General features: G+C 34.7%; 1 protein-coding gene across 5 annotated transcripts in view; it reads right to left on the bottom strand.

Moving 5' to 3' along the window:
• USP47 (ubiquitin specific peptidase 47) overlaps positions 1-17111 on the bottom strand; it is a 110552-nt gene that overhangs the window by 90301 nt on the left and 3140 nt on the right. The window contains exon 2 of one of the 5 annotated variants that reach the window (XM_032360509.1): positions 7239-7349. The exons of the other annotated variants lie outside the window; for them this stretch is intronic. Coding sequence (XP_032216400.1) covers positions 7239-7295 — 57 coding nt within the window. The 5' untranslated portion in view covers positions 7296-7349. The remainder of the gene's footprint in view (positions 1-7238; positions 7350-17111) is intronic. 5 annotated transcript variants of the gene reach the window in all.

Genomic DNA, 17111 nt, shown 5'->3' with positions numbered 1-17111 from the left:
TCGATCAACACACTGTGTAAAACTCTATACTATGTAATATATAATATATATACTCTATACTATAAAATAATTTAGAGTTAACTCAATGTGATGTTTGGGTTATTTCCACAAAAAGCTAGACATCATTAACTCTTAGTCAAATCCACAAGTATGCTGCAAACTAAAATTCAACTTACATCATTTCAGCTTATAAGTTTTCCAAATATATGACCTGCTGCAAGCGCTGGAACTGTCCACTGATCTGGCAATTTCTCTTCCAGGTATGTAACGAAAAGAACTGAAAGCAGGGACTCATAGATAGCTACACACCCATGTTCACAGAAGCACTGTTCATAACAGCCAAAAGATGGAAGCAAATATTTATACAGATATAGATATATTAAATGATTAAATATTAGGGACTATAAAGGTGTTATGTATGTTTGTGTGTGTGTATCTACATATATACATAAATACAATGGTATATTATTCAGCCTTAAAAAGGATGGCAATACTGACACAAACTATAACGTGGATGAAGTTTGAGGAAATGATACGAAGTGAAATAAGCCTGTCACACACACACAAAAAACGAATACTGTAGGATTCCACTTATATGAGGTACCTAGAATTCAAACAGAATTCAAATTCAAACAGAATGGTAGTTGCCAGAGGTTGAGGGGGTGAGGGTGGGAGGGTAGGGGAATAGGGAGTTATTGCTAATGGGTACAGTTTTCCAAGATTAAAAGATTTCTGTGCATGGATGATGGTGAGTAGAACAACAATGCAAATGTACTTAATGCTAACAAACTGTACACTTAAGGGGCGCCTGGGTGGCTCAGTAGGTTAAAGCCTCTGCCTTCGGCTCAGATCATCATGATCTCAGGGTCCTGGAATCAAGCCCCATGTCGGACTCTCTGCTCAGCGGGGAGCCTGCTTCTTCCTCTCTCTCTGTCTGTCGAATAAATAAATAAAATCTTAAAAAAAAAAAAAAGTACACCTAAAACTGGTTAAGTATATCTTATGTATATTTTACCAAAATTTAAAAATTTTTTTAAATTTAGTTACAATAAAGTAAATATTCAAATATATCACATTTCCCCATCCTCTTGCTATTTAGCATTTCTAACAGTTAACAATAAACACATCTAATCCCCAGATCGTGATTTCTCAATACCATTCTCCACCAAAAGGACTCAGAGATCTTTTTACAAAGGACTGATCTTAGTGTTAGGGTTGGAAAAGTACAATCAAAAGCTTGGAATATCCTGCACTGCCAGAAAGTAAGGTAGTACTCCAAGAATGGTGAGACATGTCAAAAGGACACAGGAGCCAGCTGAAAGTGTTCTCACCCGCCAAGTCCAGAGTAATCTGAACATCAAAATAAAGAGATTATTTATTCAACTTAAAAGTTCACATTAAAAGATGGTTAATCAAATAGGAAGTAATCACATGACTAAAAATATATACATAGGTAAGCTAAAAATTTAATAGTAAACATGTCCTATTTCCTGAATAATATTACAATACTGATGACGGGCACTAAGCGATCAGAGAATAGCTATAACTGACCTAGTACTCCTTAAGATGCCCTTATAACAAAATTTATTTTCAGAATTTAAAACTCACTTTGTTCACTTAAAAACTGTTAACTACAGAAGTTAACTGCCAAGAAGCTGAGTTCCCAAATATAAAAATTTTAGTCATACTTTAAAAAAAACCTGATCATGAACTTTTTATTCAGTGTATTTCCAATATTTAATTTAGGAATGATATATAAATAGAAGAGAATTAAGGGTAAAGACATTATCAAATTTAACATGAATCAAATTACAATTTTTTAGTCATTTTTTCAATTTTTGGCTTCTCAAGAATTAAGTCATTTCCTGTTTCCATTTTAATGTGGATGAAAACTGTAGTTACAGTAAAGTAAATCATTCAAATATATCACATTTTCCCATCCTCTTGCTATTTAGCATTTCTAACAGTTAAGCCATTCTAAACAAAACATCTCTATAAATCATTATAATCAGAAAATGATACAAACTCCATTACCAACAAAAATACAAGACTTTCTTAGATCCAATTTTCCTCAACTCCATTCCCACTAGTATCTCTCTACAACTTCTCCCAAATAGTTCCATCTTCTTAACCCTACCTTTTCACCAGTGTGAAATTATACTGTAGGCTCAAATTTCTCAAAAGAAATCTCTTCCATATATGTAGGATTTGTTCCAGTTTAAAAAAAAAAAATAGAATTTTGTTCCTCTTGTTAATATACTCAAAGAAAACAAATATGCCCAAAGATTTGAGGAGATTGGTCAGGAATATTACTTCAGAAAATCATAAAGATTCCATATGAACATGAATAAAGACCAATAAGTATATAGGAACAAACAAAGGGCAGATTTATATGCAAGATTCTGCTTAGCTAAAAAATGGAAATGGCTAATCTATAATATTTACTACCAAAAATGAACCACAGAAGAGGAAAGTCTAAGTCTTTAAGGGAATTTGCTAAACAAAATAAAGCAGGAAAATAATTTCATAATACATAGCTTCTGCTACTGGAAGTATAAAGTATGGCCTTAAAACTTTTAAATAAATTTCTAAAAATTGATTTTGAAAGTTTCAAAATTTTCCAAACTGATTTTAAATTTTAAAAGATTTTAATGCAAGGGCTTTTACTATTTAAAAGAAGTCTGAGGTGCCTGGGTGGCTCAGTGGGTTGGGCCTCTGCCTTTTGCTCGGGTGACGGTCTCAGGGTCCTGGGATCGAACCCCACAATGGGCTCTCTCCTCAGCGCAGAACCTGCTTCCCGCACCCCCCCCCTTCTGCCTCTCTGCCTACTTGTGATCTCTCTGTCAAATAAATAAATAAAATCTTAAAAAAAAAAAAGGAGTTTGCTAATAATCACTATCTGCTTTAACCTGCTTTCTAAATTCAAATCTTCATATATGAATTTTCTAAAAGACAACTTTGTACTTGCTACAAAAGTTCAGTTCAAAGCATAAAAAATTGTAACTACACTCTATGTTGTACATATACATATACAAATACAAATTCTGTGATAAAAGAATCTGCATTACTTTTTTTTTAAAGATTTTATTTATTTGACAGAGATCACAAGTAGGCAGAGAGGCAGGCAGAGAGGCAGAGAGAGAGGAGGAAGCAGGCTCCCTGCTGAGCAGAGAACCCCACGTGGAACTCAATCCCAGGACCCCGGGATCATGACCAGAGCCGAAGGCAGAAGCTTTAACCCACTGAGCCACGCAGGTGCCCCACGAATCTGCAATATTAACAGGTGCTTATTCAATGTATCAGGATATGGATTTTCTGAACTTAAACTAATACTGAATAAGATGTAACATCAATAGTCTGTCAATTTATGACATTTGTTTCCAAATCATATAGCACACTATAATAAAGTATAACAAACAGTATGACTTACTTTACTTATAATAAAGTATAACAAAACACCCATAAAGCAAGCTCCCAGAACCCCATATTATAATCAGAAAACTAAATATATAAAACTCTGAATTCTATGTAATCTATTTTTACTTGTAACAATTACATCAAGTACCCATTCAATTAGTCAAAAATGAATAACAAAGTTTCAGAACCTAAAAAAAAAAGTTAAAATTAACTATGAGCAATATACTTTACTTGACAGTTATGAAACCATCAATCATGTAATTCATCACATATGACACAGAATTATAATATTTAAAGCTGATGGACGTTTAGACATCCAATTAAACTCCTTATTTTACAGATGGGTAAAAAGAAATTCTGGGACCTGAACTGACTTGCCTTAAGGTCATATATGAACATGGATCTCCTAAGAAATATAGGCTTACTGACAACTTTATAATGTTAACATATTTGTGGCAATAAAGTTATAATGGCATTATTTTCCCCCTTACGTCTAAGGGGGAATACTCTTCCCACTTCTGCTTTACTCCTTTTAATAGTTATTCTACTACTGGTAATGGGTATCCCACTAATAACATACTATAGGTATCTAAACTTAGAAACTGAACAAACTACTCTCAGGAGAGGCAATAATAAGCCCTTTACTATTCCTGTTATCTTTATTTTTGATTACAGCTAAGTTTTCTTCTGTGAGTAGGCTGTTGTTGACAAGCAGTGACTCAGCTCGTGATACAACTGACTTGTTTACAGGTCTTGAATGTTCTACTGTATTATTACTAAATCAAAGAAGCTTGTTTATTGTATTATCTGTTACCATGTGCTTATTTAGAAGCATAGATAAGAATTTTAATGTAAGAATATTACATTCTTATAATATTCTGAACATGAAATGGTACAACTGAAAAAATACATAGGTTACTCAGAACTATTAGATGACCGTTTACTTCCTACTGGAGAGGCCTATAGTGTAAATGAGCAATGTACTGCACAGGGCAAAAGATCAAGGCTAGAACCCTCTGGTCAAGATGGCTACTTTTTTTTTTTTACCTGTATAATCCTATGCAAGTCATTTAGTTTCAAGGTCCACAAAGACTTTTTCTGACGATCAAAAGAAAATATCCTGAAAATACCCTACAAGTTATAATGTAACAATATCACACAGAAGGTATTATGAAACTACCAGTTACAATCCTTAAAAAAAGATCCTTGACTACAGTAAAATTTATAATTTATGATGTTTAAAATTGCGAAAGATTATTTTTTGGGAATAATATGAACTTCATCAGAAAAAACCTGCAAAGATCTTTTGTTTTCTGACTGCATGGCCTTCTCACAAAGGGTAAAAACCTACTATTGTAAAAGTAGTAAAAACACCCACTACTTTAAAAGATCCCGTAGGTTTATAATTTAGAGACAAATCTTATTCCTTATCTGGTCCAAGTCCCTTACTTGAAAGAAGAAAAAAAGAAAGAAGTGTTAAGCGACTACTGCAAAGTCAAACCACTGTGTTTTCTGATTTCCAAACCATTTTTTCTCACCAAACCAGCAGCTATGTGAACTGGGATTTCAAATACAATCACCACTTAACATGATTACCAGTCTTCCATATGTAAATCATAAACTCCTTGGGAACCCGTACTCTTCTGTCTTCTCTCTCTCCTATCAGAACCGAGCAAATGTAATACTTGCATAAAATATGTTTTCTGGGTCAGGATTAATAAAAATCCTCAAGCATATGAAAAGATGCTCTACATCAACAGTCATTATAGAAACGCAAATTAGGGGCGCCTGGGTGGCTCAGTGGGTTAAAATCTCTGCCTTCAGCTCAGGTTGTGATCCCAGGGTCCTGGGATGGAGCCCCACATTGGGCTCTCTGCTCAGCGGGGAGCCTGCTTCCTCCTCTCTCTCTGCCTGCCTCTCTGCCTACTTGTGACCTCTGTCTATCAAATAAATAAATAAAATCTTAAAAAAAAAAAAAGAAATGCAAATTAAAATCACAAAAATCACTATACACTTACTAGAATGCTAAAAAAAAAAAAAAAAGAAAGAAAGAAAGAAAGAAAGAAAGAAAGAAAAAAAGCAAAAACTAAACAAAAAACCCTGACATTACCAAGTACCAAAAAGGAGGATGCAGAGCAACTAAGATGCTCATACACTGCTCATCAGAATGCATTTCATTTCAGAGAAGTTTGGCAGTTTCTTACAAAGTTAAAGATGCATTTACCGCCCAAAAAACAAGTATGCAAGTACTTGCAGCAGCTTTATTCAGAATCCTCAAAAACTGGAAATAAATATCCATTAGCTGGTGAATGGAGAAATAATCGCAGCACTCAGCACTAAGAAGGAAGACTACTGATACATGAAACAACATGAATGACTCTCATAGTTTTATACTAGAGGAAAGAAGTCAGACTCAAAATGCTACATACTATATGAATTATATGATGTTCTACAAAGGCAAAATATGAGGACAGAAAACAGATCAGTGGTTGCAGAGCCCTGAGTGTGAGGTGGATAGCGGAAGCGCGAAGTGGGGGTAGGGCACTGTTTACAAGGGGCCTCAACTGTATTAAGTTTGTCAAAATTCACAAAGCTGTATACCATATAAGGGCAAACTTTATTACATAATTATACCTTAGTAAACCTGACTTAAAAAAAAAAAAGTTTCATTCAAGCTCTTCCACTAGCTGAGACCTTGAGTAACTTCCTGAGCTTTTACCGCCTTTATGTTTTTCTGATCCAAAAATAAAGTGGAGGGGGGTGGTAGTGAAGGGACTGTAATACCTAACTACTATATCCCTTCCAGTATTAAATCATACTACTGAATTGTAGAAACATTTTCTGTGTCTGTTTCTTTCTGTGTCTGGATGTGTGCCATGTTAATAGTAAATAATGTAATGCCAAATAAATATTAAAAGACATGTGAATATAAAATGTCAAAATTAAAGCAATAATATTTCTCAAATGTCCTTTAATAAGAGACTTCATTGTTAGGTATCTAATTTTTCACCAATTGCCTTCCATTACCACAAAGTACTATAAATAAACATAATGTAATAAATCATACAACTTGCTATAAATTTAAAATTAAGGGCAATAAAATGAAAGCACGTAAGCACATAAAATGGTAGCCATTTTATATCAATAAAAATGGAGTAAATGTATATAAACTCATAGTTTATTTATATTGAGTAAAGCAATACATATCTTTTAGGAAGCGAGTCCCACAAAATTTGACTTTTTAATGCAACCTAGAACTGGGGTTATAATCAAGAGCTCCTCGGGGCTAAATATTAAAGTCTTAATTTTATTTGGAACATTAGAGATTTCCTCAGGAAGATTTCATTAATCCCCTAATTAAAAACATTCCTTGTGGTGTTCTCAGTTGTGTGGCTGCCACCATAAGAGTCCCCAGGAGAGTCATCATTCTCCAGTACCAGTGCCACCTCTACCCTGCTGAGCTTTAGCAGAAAGAAAGGGGGTGAACACTGGAGTTCTACATCCTACTTACTCCATACTAGTTCTCCCTTACCAAGACTAATGCCTACAAACAAATCAGTAGTAAAGCACTTAGGAAACTATCAACTACAAAAGTCACTCACAAAATGTCCTTATGTGAAGAAACCATATCATTATAAGCCTTGTACTGTCAGTGAAAATCAGAAGTTCTGAACTTCCCACTTGCAAATTTCCCTTCTAGCATTAAATGTGAGAATCTGCTCAGGACTTCAAAACATATCTACACTCCCAGGAGTACAGCTCCTGGCACTTTTCTGGACGCAAATGAGGCCTACCTGCTTAGCATATCTGAAGACACCTACCTGTGTGTTATCCGTATAAAAATGTAACAAGTATGCCAAAAGAGATTCTGCAAGCATGACTCACATGTGGGAAATGCACTTACGATGCATTATGATGGGAAACATTTCATTCTTAAAAAAAAAAAAAAAGTACTTAATTAACTTATTGCAAATGGGGAAAAAAAAAACAGGTAAAAGAATAAGGTATTATTAGCAAGTTCCCCTTTCCCCATTTTCATTTGTGTATAGATTTTTAATATTAAAGTAGGGACATAAAACATTCATGCAAGTAAAATATGTTTCAGTGAAGAAGTTTCAGGAATTAGATTTATAAATATTATCACAAACTTGTTAACTTTTTCTGGGAAAAAGTTGATTTCAAGCCCCCTAATGCTTGCACAGTAAAAAATCTAAACTCCTCACAGGCATACAAAGCCTTCAGCACTTATAAGACACAATCTTCCAGAACGATCTTCTACTACTCAACCCCAAACAATCTATCCATCTATACTAAACTTTTGTCAATTCCTAAAATGCATTACAAACCTCTGTGTTGTTTTTTTTTTTTTAAAGATTTTATTTATTTGTTTGAAAGACAGAGATCACAAGTAGGCAGAGAGGCAGGCAGAGAGAGAGAGGAGAAAGCAGGCTCCCTGCTGAGCAGAGAGCCCGATGGCGATGGCGGGGCTCAATCCCAGGACCCTGGGATCATGACCTGAGCCGAAGGCAGAGGCTTTAACCCACTGATCCACCCAGGCGCCCCAACCTCTGTGTTTTAAATGCTACTCCTTCTAACTAAATTAACTAGACTAGCATCTAGAACTAGAACTAGTTTGGGTATCTTATTTATCTTTGAACCTGATTCTAGCAGCTACTAACTCAATGTTTAACTGAATAATGAATTCTACTGAATCAGAAACTATAGAAACCTACACTAAGAAAAATTAAAGGACGTTTATGATAAAAAAGAAAATAGCTAAGTATGATTTGAAACAGGAAAATATCATTTGTATAGTCAAACTACAATAATTTGGTTATACTACAAAACTTCACATAAAGTCATGAATGAGATCGATGGTCTTCCTAAAGCTAAACCTATTAATCTCAGCAAAGGTATGAGATTCACTATATACAGAAAAGTTTAAATTCTAGACTTCTTCTTAATTATGTTACTTATAGCCCTTAATTTTTCTTTACTCGAAAGCCACTATATTTGTTGAATACAAGCATGTTATGCTTGCTAGGCTAATATTTGAAAGACTCTGCAAGTCTCATATGAGTCAACTAATGCAGCATCATATCTAGAGCACAATGTACAACTGACAGGAACAGTCTCTTTCATCCCTGTCGACTGGCTCTACTCTAGAGTTAAAAGTCAGAATTATCACATACATAAAGTTCTTTCAGAAACAAACTATTCTTAACATGGATCCTGCTTTAAAATAGCATCTCACACTGAATCTTATAAAGCAGTAATCTGTTAATCTTATAAGGCATCTTGACAATTATCCATACATATAAACCAATTTTTCTCAGAACCTCATTAGACTCAAAAACTTATTTTTAACATTTGTACTCTAACATGTTCTAGTTTTCAATTAAAGCAGTAAGAATAGCAGTATGTTTATATCAGCAATATTTGAGGATATAAAAGAACCTGTCAAATCCAACAATCATTTAGGATTTGTGCAAACACATAGATATTTAGCTAACAGGTCATAATTAGAACTGTAACTGTAATGACTAGTATATTCAATAACTAAATATGACTTCATTTTCATTTAATCAATATTTACTGGACAATGCATAGCACATTGCGCTGGTCCCTAGAAAGAATATAAGATGAAAGTAATAACATAATGGAGGGGTATGCTGACATTTATAGAGTGCTTATTATGTGCAAGAAACCTTACATGTATTAACTCACTTCTTGTTCCCAAGCCTAGGATGTAGTTACTAGTATCCTCATTTAAATATGGTATCAAGAAATTAAGTAACTTGCCCAAGGTCACAAAGCTACTATTTGAACCCAGGCACTCGGGTTGTCATGTCCTGCCTTTGAAAATTTTCCAGTCTAATAAAGGTAATAATGTAGTAACATGTAACTTATAAGGGGGTATAATTTTTCAAATGTCAAAAGATATAGTGCAATGGGTTTCAGGGTTAGGGAAATGTAATCAGGTTGAAAGAGAATCAGAAATGGTTACTTGTGGGAAGTAAGAAGAGCTAGATTTTGCTGGCTGGATAATATTTTAAGAGCATGTTTTAAAAAAAACATTAAAATTCGACACCCATTATCTCAGTAATTTTCATAAAAACAGTAATCTCTCGACAGTGGGTTATAGCAACAGTTTTATATAAATAAAAATGTTGATATCAACGCCTACTTTATATATACATGGTTCAGTTTAGTTCTATTAAACAAAAGAATAGATATAAATTATTATTGCTCTCAACCCTAGAGATAGAGTAAATGGAAATACGTAATAAGGCAGAGAGGAGACCTCTGTTTACTTACCCTACACTTACATCCACACTATACCAACAGCAAATCATTCTCAAGAGAAATGAGTGCTCTTTAAGAATCTTGATTACGTCAGTTTTGCCAATCATTTGTCATCATTGCCAATCACAATAATTTTGCCCCAAAGGCTTTGTACAATGGAGAGTGTTTGTACAAAAGTAGATTTTAAGCCAACAGTACCTGGACAGAACACTTTAAAATCTGTGTAATAAACCTCATAAAAGAATATGTCTCTGCATACCAGGACACCTAAACATGTTGCCTAAATTGAAGAAGATCCTTAAAGACAAATGAATCAATTTTAAAAGTAGATGTCTTCTGTAATCTTAACTGACAACAGATATTTAAATTTATATATTCAGTGATATATTTTTCCCAGCCCCCTATTTTCAATATAACCTTTTCTTTCCAAGTTGGGCTATCATGGTACTTTAGTACCCTGGAAATGTACTAACCCAGTCCCTTCAATTTCAGCAAAAAAAAATTATAGTACCTTGATACTGAGAGGCAAAAACTTTGACTAATCAAAAAACTGGAAAATAAGAAAGAAGCAATCCTAAAGAAAGTACTTAAGAAAGCACTTAAATAATAGTTTTCATGCAAAATTAAAGTTCACCAATTTAAAACTCCCTAGAAAACAGATGATAAAAAAGTACTTCATAATATTCACTCAGGGCAAGGGCATAGAAGTGAAGCATGAAAGCATAGAGCACATCTGGGAACAGCAACTAATGTAGCCAAATGTGGCTAAAACAAAACTGGCTTGGGGCAGGAGACAAATACATTAAGTTAGGAATTTCTGGTTAAAGAGGATAGATTGAATACAAGCATTTAGCGCTGAAGTTTCTCAAGATAATTTCAAAACAAGAGTTAAGACATTTTTTAAAGAGCATAAACCCATAAGGAACCAGAAACATGATTTCAAAGCTGAAAAGCAGATCAAAAATGGTAATGACTATTACATGTAAAGAAGCTGAATTCTCTATTAGTAGAAGAAAACCAAAGACACATTTACAATTACACCAAAGGACTCCCATAAACTCCCTGGAGAAGTGGTTGCTTCTAGAGTTGGCGCAGAGAAAATACACCATGGGCTGAAGCATAATGTGGCGCCAGAAAGTAAGTTCTCACAAAGCAAGGATGAACACACAGATGCCAACCAGAAAGTGCTCCCCTGGCCAAGATTGGAAAAGCTTAAAAAGCAAAAAAATAATAATAGCATTGGATTATAATCCAAAGAATAAAGTAAATATCCAAAAGTCTATACTGATAAATTATTATGGGGAAATAAATGGGGAAGAAGGGATAACTCTTCCTCACCAAAGAAGTCCAATTAATAAATACAGAAATGAGGAAAATAGAAAACTACTCTTAGAATACACCAGTAATAAGACAAGACCCATAGATAGATGCTAAAATTGGTGGGCAGAAGTTTAAGCCTCAACAAGGTATCTGCACAGTCTCAAAGTATTTAGTAATTATTAAAGAGGAAAATAGTAACTTTATAGTGGAGAAAACCTAACAGACAGCACCATACCCAAGTAATCAAGGTTAACATCACTAGCAGTACATCACATTCTCCCACACCTTCCAGATGGCATACTGAGAAGAACACATCACATCTGCAATATCCCTCTCTTAATTCCCAACCTCATGAGAGAGGTCATAAATCATGAGAAAATGTCAGACAAACCCAAATTGAGGGCCATTACAAAATATCTGTTCAAAGTGTCAAGGTCATGAAAGAGAAGGAAAGGGTAAGGACTATCACAAATAAAAAGAACCTATGGAAATAAGACAACTAAATGCAGTGTTGTATCTTTGAACAAAAAGGGCCATTTGTGGAAAAACTAGTAAAATATGGTTAGTTGCTTACTCTTGACAAGTGTTTTATAGTTATATAAAATGTTAACATGAGGAGAAGCTCACTGAAGGGTATATGACAATTCTCTATTATTTCTGCAACTCTTCCAAAAATTTTTTAAAGTATAGTAGGGGGGGACCCTAAAATGCTCAGAAACTGTCAGTTTCAGACACTCTGGGAGTTAAGGGTAGAGTCCAACTAGGAGCACAGATTTGTTCAAGAAGCAGTTAGAACTCCCAGACCTCTCTTCTACTCCTTGACCCTTTCTAGCAAAAGGTTACATGACCTCTGAGAGTGTGAAACTGGATATCTCTGCACTAGAGGATGTTAGTCTCAAATGAATGTGAAGAATGCCATACTGAAAACTGGAGAACAAATGAAAATGTATTTGCATACTTAATGATGAAACCCAAATCCCTTTTTCCTACTCAGTCCCCAAGCTTGTTCTCTCTAGGCATAAGATCAGAAATCTTTTCTGGGAAATCAATCCAGCACAAGAGAAAAGAGGTGTCACTGGGAGTCTGCAAGGAAATTATTCAGCCATATCACTCTACAGGGAAAACCATAATCATCCACTTGTAGGGCTGCTAAGCTTTTTAAGGCACTTTTTTTTTTTAAGATTTTTATTTATTTATTTGACAGACAGAGATCACAAGCAGACAGAGAGGCAGGCAGAGAGAGAGGAGGAAGCAGGCTCCCTGCTGAGCAGAGAGCCCGATGCGGTGGGATCGTGCTCGATCCCACGGTGCTCGATCCCATGACCCTGGGATCATGACCTGAGCCGAAGGCAGAGGCTTTAACCCACTGAGCCACCCAGGCGCCCAAGGCACTTCTTTTAAGTAAGAGTCGACTTCAAAGAATCACCAGGCATCCAAGGAAAGCATCTCATATGAAAGACAAAGCCCAAGCAAATAAACACAAAAAGGAAATTTGGAGGAAAGGGGGAATGTGTAGAGAAAAAACTACTACTAATATCCTAAGAGAGATAAGACACTGTATCCACAAGACAGAAAAAGGATATTTAAAATTTTTTTCAGAAGAAAAAAAGAGTGCTTGGAAATTATAAATATGATGGCAGAAATAAAACTGTAGTAGAAGAACTGGAAGATAAAAGTTGAGAAAAAGTTTCCATAAAGCAAGAGGGAAAGGAATGGAAAATAGAAGAAAACAGGTAAGAAAATTAGAGAAACCAGTCCATAGGCCCAAAACCTAATCCATAGGAACTCAAGAGAGAGAAGAGAGAAAACCGAAGGAAGAAATGGGGGGGGGGGGAGTATTTAAGGAAATTACCCAGAACTGATGAATTTCTGAATAAGACTACCCTGAACTTGACAGAAATGGATTTTAAAAAAGACCTATACCAAGGCACATAGTATAGGAATTTCAAAACTCTGGGAGAAAAGATTCTCAAAGCTTCTAGAAAGGGAAAAAAAAAGTTTCAAAATAGGGGAAAAGAATCTTCTAGGCATCTGATGTCTCAACAGCAACACTGAAATAAAGAAAACAATGGAACAATATTAAAAAATATTCTGAGAGAAAATTATTTCTTACTAAGAATTCTCTGCCTAGCCAAATGATCTATAAAGCAAGAGGACAGAAATATTTTCAGACATGCGAGGTTTGGAAAAAAGTATATGCTGTCCAGAAAGCTATTGAAAGTGGTCCTCCAAAATGACAAAATGAGCAAAGAAGACACCAGATATGGAACTAAGAGCCCCAATACAATAGAGTCCTGAGCGGGGCTACTAAGATGATAGTAAAGGCAAATATAGACAACAGCTGCAATTCAAGAAAACTTAAATAAAAAATAAGTAGGTTTGAACAGAGTAAGAGGAGATTTATACACTTGAGAGAACTGGACTAAATCACGGCTTCTCAACAGTGTCCCTACTGACATTTTGGACTGCACAGTTCTTTCTTGTGGAAGTCTGTGCTGTGGATGTAGGATGATGTTTGGTAGCAGAGCCTACTTCCACCACTAGGCATAGTAGCACACTCCCTGCCTTCCCAACATTGCCAATGTCCACTGTGTTGCCCCCTGTTGGTAACCTCTTGCTAAATTAATGATAAGTACACAGAAAACTAAACAAAAGCAAGTTTTTTAAAAAAAACATTAACACAGGAAAAACAAAATATACAGCAAAGGAAAACAATTACAGTAAACTACAAGACTCAATTATGAATAGCTTATAGTCACATTGATACACACTCTGAGTACTGGTATAACCAAACTACTTACAATATGACAATACTGGGAAGACTGAGCAGAACTGAGAAATGTGTCTGGGTATGGCTTGGGATAGCGGTACACCTTAGCTTCTACTTGTAGTAAGTCAGTAGATAATGCCTTAAACTGAAAACTCAAGAAAGAACACTACAGGCAGAACATTTTGAGATATGGAGATAAATATCAAAGAAATGAATTGAAAGTGATTGTGTCTAAAGAGCCCAAAACAAAAGGAAGAGGGAATTTGCAGAGGACTGTTTTGTCAATAGTCCTGCAGAACTATTCAACTCTTTTTAAACATGTACACATATAGCTTTGATAAAAATTAAACTTAAAATAAAACAACTGAAGCTAGATTATGAAGTACTTTCACTCGTTAAGGCCATACTGACTTAGAACTAAACAGCTCTACAACTTTGAGCAAGGTCCTCAACCTCTTCAAAGCCTTACCTTCTTCAACTGTAAGATTATGAAGAATAGCAGCTGTCTTAAAGGGGTATGATAGGAACTAAATAAGATAACATATGCAAAAGGTTTACCACAGTATTTTGCACACAGTGCTTACAAATAGTACCTATTACTCAATTTGCAATCAGAAGTTATTAACTATAAACTTTAGAAAGTAAGTAAATCATAATCTCTCCTGTTTTAGAAAGTAACTGACAGTTGTAGAGAGGACAGATTCCTAAAGAGCCTAGAAGTCAGAGACCTGAACTCATTTAAATATGAAAAAAAGGAAAATAGAGGAGTCAAAAAAATCTTGGAACTTAAATAAATAGATGCTGACAACACTAACTGAACAGAACATAGAAAGAATTGTGTTGAGAAGAGAATACGAGGAGAGAGAAGAGATATGAGCCTGATATTACCTACATGTAATCTATGGGTCCTAGCATACAACCAAATAGAGATATCAGGTATGCAGATGGAAATCTGAATCTAGAAGAGAGGTCAGGGCTGGAGACAGAAATGGGTATATTATAATCAAAGGCTGAAGCCATACAAGTGGATCAGATTACTCTGTGGCAAACTCAGAGCAAGAAGAGAGGGGAAAGATGAAAATCATGAGCATAAAAAACACTGTAACACGATACCAATAATTACCTCAAAAACTACAATTAGGTTATCTAACTTTTTTTTTAAGTAATGTATATACCCATTGCTGAAATAAGTAAAGAAAATCTAAATATAGCCCAATGATCCAGATATCCAGGAATAACAATTGTTAATATTTTAGACTATTTCTTCTAATCTTTCAATGCCTATAACCCTAAACTGTCCATTTTTTCCCTGACAAATTTGGAATCCTATACAACTGCACTCAGCTTTTTTACTTTATTAAGTCAGCATTTCCAACGGTATCTTAAATACTAATGATTTTTAATTAAACACTCCAATTTAAGTAAACTACAGATGAGTGTCACTTGACATAACTGTCATATTTGCTTCTTACTGGTAAAGGAGAATCAACACCCACATTTTTTTAAAAAGGCTAATTTTTAAAGAATGATCAAAAACAAGAAAGACCAATGTAGCACATTTCCTTAGTAATTTAATTAGGAAACATAAAATTAAAAGAATATTCATGATACAAACCATAATAAACCCTGATGGATTTTATTAAAAACCAGACAATAGAGATAAAAAACAATTTGCTTTAATATTTTGGGAGTTCTCAACATTAATGGTCTTTATATACTTGTGAGGTCACTGTGAAGCTCAAACGAGTTAATATACATGAAGCACATATAACAGTATCTGACATACAATAAGTGCTTAATAAATACTGGTTATTACTATCATCACCATTGTTTCATATAGAAACTGTTTATGGCATGGAAAAGGAGCAGAAAGAAACCTGAGATATGAAACTACTCTTTTGTTTTTTCTTCCACTTTTCCATTTTCTCTACGTTTATATATTCTGTGGACATCACTTAAAGTACTATTTTAAAACAATTAGGTATGTACCTTATCCTGAATTATACTCTAAGATACTTGAGAGATGAATAAATTTTTGCTATTTCCTCAAAATGTTCCTTACATGGCACAGTACAGTAATATGCACAGTGAAGACTCAATAAATATTAGTATCAAAAATCCTTATAAAGAGAATAAAAACAAAGCAGCAAATAAAAATTTGGATGACAGTAAAAGCAAGAGACCTGAAAGCCAATATCAATACATTCAAAGACAGAGTAGAATGAAATAGTGAGGTAAAAAGCTTTGTTATGAACCACAATGAATAGACCACACTCCCTTTGCTCTTCTCTGGGTACAGCAGTTTAGGAGGGATACTAAAAACTGGATTATGCCTAAAAGAGAGCAAGTGAGAAGTAAAGAACTAAGGATCCACAGACTGTAGAACAGAGGGGGCTGGCCCTCCTCCTCCCCTCTCCCATTTTCAGCAATAAAAAAAAGCTGTCCTATGAGAAATGATTTAAGATTTCTCTGTTGTCCAAGGCAATTATCAAAAGATGGCAGGTCAGAGGTCTAGACTTCTTTCAGCTCAAAAACTTAAAATAACAGATCTCTTGTAAGACAAAGATGTTATCAGAGATTAGCCATGAAGGTGTTCAAGCAAGAGTTGGAAAACAGCTTGCCAATGAACTGTGCTGCAGAAAATATCCAAGTAGGGGATAATTGGTTAGAATTCTAAGTTTCTTCACACCCTGTAACCGCATCAATAAATATTACTGAATATCTGCTCCAGAAAGGGTACTGTCCTAGACTTATAACATACACAAAAACAGAAAATTGAGAGAAACACACAAACATCTCTGCTGCCAAGGAATTCATAACATTACATAAAATGTATATTACAGTTTGGGACCATAATATATGTCACCAAGCACTATTTATTAATAATTGCCAAATGAATTGCCAAATAAATCCTAGTCACATAAAAGGTCTTCAAAGAAGGAGAAATCCCTAAGGTTAAAATGGTCATAAAAAGATTTTTAGAATAAACAAGGTATAGGGTATTTATGGAAAAATGTATATGAAGGTTCTGAACAGAGAAGTAGAAAGCAGGGATAGTACAAAAAGAAGTGAAAAGCAAGTGAGAGAGAACCCCATTTGGCTGCATTAAAAATGTGTTTCATGGGAGAAAAGATAAGCTGAAAAGGAAGGTTGGGGCCAGAATCAACTGTACTAGGCCTTGAATACAAACTAAGTAGTTTCAAATTTATCCTGTATACAGCATCGGTAGCAACTACTCAACTCTGCTATAGCCACAGATAATAGTAAATAAACGGGCATGGCTGTGTTCCAATAAAAC

Source organism: Mustela erminea, chromosome 9 (genome assembly GCF_009829155.1).
Source record: "Mustela erminea isolate mMusErm1 chromosome 9, mMusErm1.Pri, whole genome shotgun sequence".
Classification (NCBI taxonomy): domain Eukaryota; kingdom Metazoa; phylum Chordata; class Mammalia; order Carnivora; family Mustelidae; genus Mustela; species Mustela erminea.
The sequence above is the reverse complement of the archived record's forward strand: the minus strand, read 5'-3'. Positions and strand labels throughout refer to the sequence as shown.